The following is a 6,727-nucleotide window of genomic DNA, read 5'->3' as shown; positions in this document are numbered from 1 at the left end:
TCTTTTAGAAATATAACCAAATCTCAACCAGATCTAAACTTTGTCTTCCCTCTCCAGATTATCCAGAGTTACTCCAGACAGAAAAGTGTGCAGTATTAATCAGAAAGGAGTGGGTGGCAAGACAGGGCTGAAAAGTCTCCCAAAATATTAACATGTCAAGAGGTCAAATGATTTTCTAGAAAAACAAAAAAGAANGAAAGAATGCTATCTACAGGCTCCAGCTCCTGAGCTCTTGGGTGCTCACAAAATCCTTCCAGCATTATTCCGATCTATTGGGAGTCTGCCCCTAAAGCTAGTTTGAATGAATGAATGGGCAGGCAGAGTGTCAAGTCTGACAGGGTACAAAATGGATACATAACATTAAATCAGTGTGCACTAAAAAATAAGAAAAGCACTTTGTAGAAGCCAGACTGAACGGCAAATATAAATAAAGTATTGGCAAAGTAAGCTGGCAAGCACAGCACCATCTTAAAAGTTTGGGTGTTTTCCGGGTTTTTCTTTGCTTGCTTGCTTATTCCTTTCCTTTCTTTGATTTTGTGTTTTTCCCTTGTTTGTTTGTTTGTTTAAAAAAAGGCAGCTACAATAGCCACTATTTTAGAGTTTAAGTCATCTCTGGTTGTACATAGTGCTGGCTGTCCTATGCTTGCTGGTTGCAGATTTACTGGTCAGACTCACAATCCTCCACAACTACGGTCCACAGGGATTGGAACTCTGCGGTCCAAGTTCTCCTCAGAGGTTTCTTCAGGATGGCGAGTCAGCTTCCAGACACCCTTCCTTTCTGAACTGCGCTCATCAGCTTTGAGAGAAAAGAAGGACACACTCAGCAGGCAGGCCAGCTCACTTCACTCCCTCCTCTTAGCCCCAGAGCTCTTCTATCAGCTCCAGAGCACACACTTGACTTCCTGAACATTTCAAGAAGAGATGAAGGGAGACATGTCTCACTCACACTCCTGACAACGAACTGCATCTACTCAGTAGATCAGGCTACCCTAAAAGCAAATTGAATGAACTCCTTCGCCCACATTATGCATTTGGGGTCACTTTAAAAAAAAAAAAAAAAAAAGTTAACGTCAAATACTGGATCTTTAATGCTATTTTTAAATTCTAAAAAGGAATCTCAGGGATAGAGCCAAGATAAATCATGACCTCCTATATTTAATTATCATTTTTCGGTGTTATTGTACTTGACAATTCACATCCTCTAAACCCAAATCCCTGGAAGTCTTTCTAAACAAATTTAAAGACGCGTCATTGAAAATGGACTTCGAGATCTGCCCTAATTGAAATTATTTCACCACTCAGATTTTCGCTGATTCATTTTTATCCAATGGATAAAGTCAGAATTAGATCTAAAATTGCATGCAGACAGTAGGCAAAGGCCTTTAATGCAGAAACTCCTTGCAATTCTGAGTATGAGAGCTGCCCCCCCTCCTTCCACTAACTAGTAGATTTTTTTAAATAATTTTTTTCTATTTAAAAAAAAAAGTACTCAATAGAGTTAGTTGTATTTTTAAAAATACATGTGAAAATAATTCAAATCATTTCATAGTTAAGGTTTTAGCCTATGGTGATACATTTCAAAAACTGTGCTCCACATGGGAGTTCTGAGCATCTGCCCCAGGCTGGACCTGAATCTCCTGACCTTATTAAAAGCTGTTTCACAAATGACTCTTACATACACAAATGTCATTATGGCCAGACTGGTAAACAAAATCCTCCACCCAGGCAGTCTCCGTAACTACTCCCATCTTGACGACTGAAAACACCCATATCCAAAATCAGATCTGTAATAGGATAAATGTGGGCTCTTAACAGTCAGAAAAGGAAACTATTTCATAAAACAATCAGATGGGGAAACATACTTTACATTGGAGAAATATTTTACCTAAGATATGCTAACATTTAAAGATAGAACCGTTTTCTGTTTATTGTTTTCTCTCTGATACTGTGAGAACTTGGGATTTATCAGAGGTAACAACAGTCAGAGTGGGGCTCCTCTCCTCTCTCAGCCACTGACAATGTTTCCTGTACCAACCTCAACAAGCTTCAAGTTTTCTATTAGATATTACATGTACCCAAGAGCTGTACTGCAAGAAAAAAATAGTATCTAGGTGTGAACAGACCTCACAAGGACAAGAACTGGTGTTTTATAACTTGGAAATTACGCTGTGTTCTTGAAAGCATGAATGGTTGCTTTTATTTAGAAATGGACAGGAAATACTAATTTATTTAAAAACTCTACAAGAAAACCTGCAGGTGGTTTAAATTATTTTCTATGAGTATAATTCTACTACATTCAAGAAAATTACTTAAAACCTGAGACACAAAACATACTCATTAAATTAGACTCCCATTGTCTTTAAAGCCCTGGTTTTTTTAGGTCTAAATGCTGCTGTTTGCTTGTAAAACACAAGAAATGAAGCATAAGCTATTTATTTATTTAAGGAAGAGTTTTTCTGAAATTCTAGGACAAGGAAATGTTCTCCAGAAAAACTATTCAAAAAGAGGTATTAAATGTTTCCTGTTAAAAAGTCCTAACCATAAATCTCAAATTCCATTTAGAATTCGCATTCAGTTAAACAGTTAGTTAAATAACTAAACACTCTTTTTTGTAATGCTGGACACAACCTGAGAAAATTTTCTGCATTTAGATTCAACAATGCTCTTATCTGCAGCTCATCTCCAGAGAGACAATTACCATTTCCTCTGCCTTGATCTTGTTTGTTTAACTTGACACAGTGAAGAAAGGGCTGACATTGACCAAAATCCCAGCATTAATTTATTTCATGTTCAGCATTCATCATTGCCATGGTGCAAGCAAGACCTGGCACTCATTTGAAATACCTGCCCAAGAAACACTACAGAAAAAACCCGGCTGCCTGAAACCAATGTATTCTTCAAATGGCCAGTCCTATGGACAGCTAGGAATACGCTACTGAAATTCTTTCCTTTACAGAACGATTACGGGGTGGTGGAGAGCATCTAGTGTGAGGGTACAGGAACAAATGAATTTCCTTCATGGTTAGAAGGTTTGAGCAATTGAAGCCTTGGTTAGCTGACCATCAGACACAGAAATGTTTTAATTCGTGGTCTTGATCCTGGAGTTTAACTTCCTTTCCATTTGCTTTTCTGCTTCAAAGTGTAAGAACTGACTAATTGTATTATTAGCTGAGTATGATAATCCAATGAATAAAAAACTATGGGTTATAATTTCTCCCATACAACAGTGAACGGTGACTTTCCATACTAGAAGCACTCTGCTGCCTTTCGTCATGGGCAGTGGCGCAGTCATAATCCACAGCCTTGTTCTTTAATTATGCAATTCTGTACGCCACAATTAACTTGGATTTCATCTAAATTAGCCAATAAAACAGGTGCCTCTTATAAAAGTGAGCAGACACAGAGCTCATCATTGAGGACAGACAGATCAACTGCTGCTGGTTCAGGCTACGTTTTCAGAATGAAGCGACTAACGGGTCGACTTAAGAATCCATTCTCAGGATGAGGACAAGCAAAAGCAAGACCACAGAGGCATCTGCCTTGTGACAACTCACCTGCAGAAACTCGTGGAGCTCAACCTGTCCATTTTTGTTCAAATCTACTTCGCAGAGAATTTCATGTAGTGTGTTTTCATCCATTTGTACATTGATACTCTAGGCAGGGGAGCACAGAGAGGTGAGAGCTAAACTAAAAGTTATGTGTAGCTTTCTGTTAATGTGACTAGACCTTTACAATACTACTTGTAAAAAATGCAAACTAATATTAACTTTATATCTTTCCATACCAGAGAACTGATAATGGGGGGGGGGAGTATGCATCACCTCTAGGACACGCTGAACATCAACAATGGTAATGAAGCCTTTTTCATCTTCATCAAACTTATGAAATCTCTTCTTGTACCTGTAACCCAAAATTGAATAATGGCAGATAGTCTTACATAAAAGAGTGGACAGGAAGAGGAGGAAGAGGATATGGAAGGGGAGGAGGACAGGAAGAACATTGAAAGTACCTATCGATGTCTGAAGGCAGCAGGCTGATTTCAGTACTATCTGTAAATTGTTCTGTTCGAGACTTATAGCCCATTTCATAGTACAGAAATCTCGTGGCTGTTTCAAGTTCTTCCTACAAAAGAGAAGACACATGCACAAAGGTTGCAGATTAATAGGAGCTATTAACTCCCCCCTCCTCTCTCTTTTATCAGCAGAAACTGGTCCTCATTGAACCAACATCCAGTTTTACTGATGTCCCACCACTCCCTCTAGTTGGGTAACTTGAGACCGCAGATACAAAACATTGCTGCAACCTTCCACACTTGCTGTGTCTACCTGCATTTGTCTGGTTCATCCTCAAGCTCTGGCTCTAGCTAGGCACACACTCTGGTGGGACTGGCGATCAGTTCATCCTTTCTTAAATTTCATAGAGCATGTTTGTCAGCTCTCTGACTGCTTCCCTACATTATCAGAATACCTGTTCTGCATGTGGTAACACTGCAGCTTCTTTTTACTGTAGTTGCTCTTGGGTGGCGTTCACTATCAAATTCTACAAGAGCGCATTTCCTAAAGCATAGAAAAATGAACTATATATGACTTGAGCAGCTACTCTAGCACGGCTGGCAGTGCCGGTGGTCAGTCACGCAGAAGTTCAGTCAAGGGCTTCTGACAGTCAATCTGCATGAAGCTGGCTATCCACCACAGTTTGCTCAAGGTTTTCAGTATCTCAGGTCAGGAGATACTGAACAAGCACTGCCCTTAGATTCCATTTGTCGCTTTCCCACCTAACTACCTCAAGTGATAATATTACAGTATGTATTGTTTACAAATCTCTCTTCACTGGTATAAATGTGCATACACACACACACACACACACACACACACACACACACACACACACCTACTTCCCGTATCATGTATTTCTTAAACCTATTTTTATATGCTCTGGCCATGTGACTTACTTAGGCCAATAACATGACTGGGTATAAGATATTCCACTTTTGAAATATGTCTTAAAGAGACTTCCTAATTTTCTCTGCCTCTCTTGTTCTTGTTCCCTGAGAACAAGCATGACTTAGACAGACATGAAGGAGAAACATCAAATGCTGGCTGAACTGGGTATGGTGGTGCACATCTTTACTTCCAGAGCTGGGGGACGCCATGGAGGCAGAGGCAAGCAGATCTCAGTGAATTTGACAGCATCTACATATGGAGTTCCAGGACAGCAAGTGCTACATAAAACATGTCTCAAATTCAAAAACAAACAAAAATCTCTGTCCGTGTTAAGCCATTGAGATGGGCTTTTAAGATTCATTTCTATTGTATTTTGATTATGCCCGTATATGTATGGGGGTATGTGTGCATGTGGCATGCCCATGGCATCCAGCAGAGGGCATGAGATTCCCTGGGGCTGGAGTTTCACAAGTGGTGAACTGCACAGTGTGGGCATGAAGCAGTCAGTAAGTGCTGCAAGCCCTCTCAATGACTGGGTCATCTCTAACAGCCTAAGCCACGGAGATGTATGTCATAAACCATCACCGAGCAAAAGCCAATGTATATCTTAAATTGCCAGCTTTACAGGCCCCACATAGTGAATGTGAAACTGAAATGACCATCAACTGAGGCTGGGGAACATAAACCACTGGGCAGACCATGGCAGCGACAAGGTTTGGCATTCCGTTTTCTTAGACAAATGCTTTTTGAGATTATTCCTTTCTACCTCCTTTCTCTTCAAAAAATAGATGCAGCAGAAGAAATGAAACCTCATGAATGCTGCATAATACTGAATGTAAAAAACTAAGCAAATGTGTCTACATCTACTTTTCTGTGGTTAAATAAAATGTGAACTCTCAATCTCCAGTGGTATTCCTCACTGGCAGACCTCTCTCTTTACATAAGAAAATCCACCAGTAATGGCTTTAAAATGGATTGTCTTGTTCAATGAATCTTTTCCGGCTATTTTCTATAAACTATTCTAAAAGTCATGTCCTTGGACACGCTGCCTCTGAGCCTTCCCTCCAATGACAATCTCTTATGTAATTCATATCCTTCACTGCCTGTGAAGTTTATCCACAATCTACCAAATAATTGTGATGTTTCAAAGGAGGAAATCTGTCCATCCAGGTCACAATGTAGCTTCCTAGCGTATTTCCATTATAGACTGCACAAACACAGAGCCTGAGACGTCTGTCTTAATCACACTGCTACTTGTAATATGCCTATTAAGACAATTTAGGTTGAGATTAAATATATCAACAATCTTTCCAACTTACTTGGGATGACCAGAACGTTGCTACAGTAGAGCCATCTGAATCATGAGTTACCTACTGAAAGCAGCATCAAGTACTTTACCCCTTAGAGATTTGTTAGTCAAGAGCTTCAACAGAGGCATGACATCACAGCCCTATGCCATTTGGATGTTTTCTTCCCGACCAAATGTCAGAAAACAAACAAACAAACACCATGCTCCCACAGAGAAAAGGAAAGTACCTACAAAGGAGTAATAACACTCCTTAAGCTATCAAAGAAAGGATACATTAAAGTAAGGAACAATCCTGATCCACTGTAAATTGATTGGCAGTCATAGTCAACTAAAGCTACTCTTTTTCTTTTATTTTTTTAAATTATTTTATTAGTGCCAGGCGGTGGTGGCGCACGCCTTTAATCCCAGCACTTGGGAGGCAGAGGCAGGCGGATTTCTGAGTTCGAGGCCAGCCTGGTCTACAAAGTGAATTCCA

General features: G+C 39.8%; 1 protein-coding gene across 1 annotated transcript in view; it reads right to left on the bottom strand.

Moving 5' to 3' along the window:
• Positions 1 to 498: 498 nt before the first annotated feature.
• Positions 499 to 6,727, bottom strand: part of Gpd2 (glycerol-3-phosphate dehydrogenase 2) — a 135,669-nt gene continuing 129,440 nt past the window's right edge. Inside the window, exons 14-17 of the mRNA XM_029536655.1 lie at positions 4,010 to 4,122; positions 3,822 to 3,900; positions 3,555 to 3,653; positions 499 to 796 (exon numbers count right to left, since the gene is read on the bottom strand). Of these exons, the coding sequence (XP_029392515.1) occupies positions 755 to 796; positions 3,555 to 3,653; positions 3,822 to 3,900; positions 4,010 to 4,122 (333 nt within the window). The 3' untranslated portion in view covers positions 499 to 754. The remainder of the gene's footprint in view (positions 797 to 3,554; positions 3,654 to 3,821; positions 3,901 to 4,009; positions 4,123 to 6,727) is intronic.

This window comes from Mus pahari, chromosome 3 (assembly GCF_900095145.1).
Source record: "Mus pahari chromosome 3, PAHARI_EIJ_v1.1, whole genome shotgun sequence".
Classification (NCBI taxonomy): Eukaryota; Metazoa; Chordata; class Mammalia; order Rodentia; family Muridae; genus Mus; species Mus pahari.
Note: the sequence above shows the minus strand (reverse complement) of the source record. Positions and strands in the feature narration are given on the sequence as shown.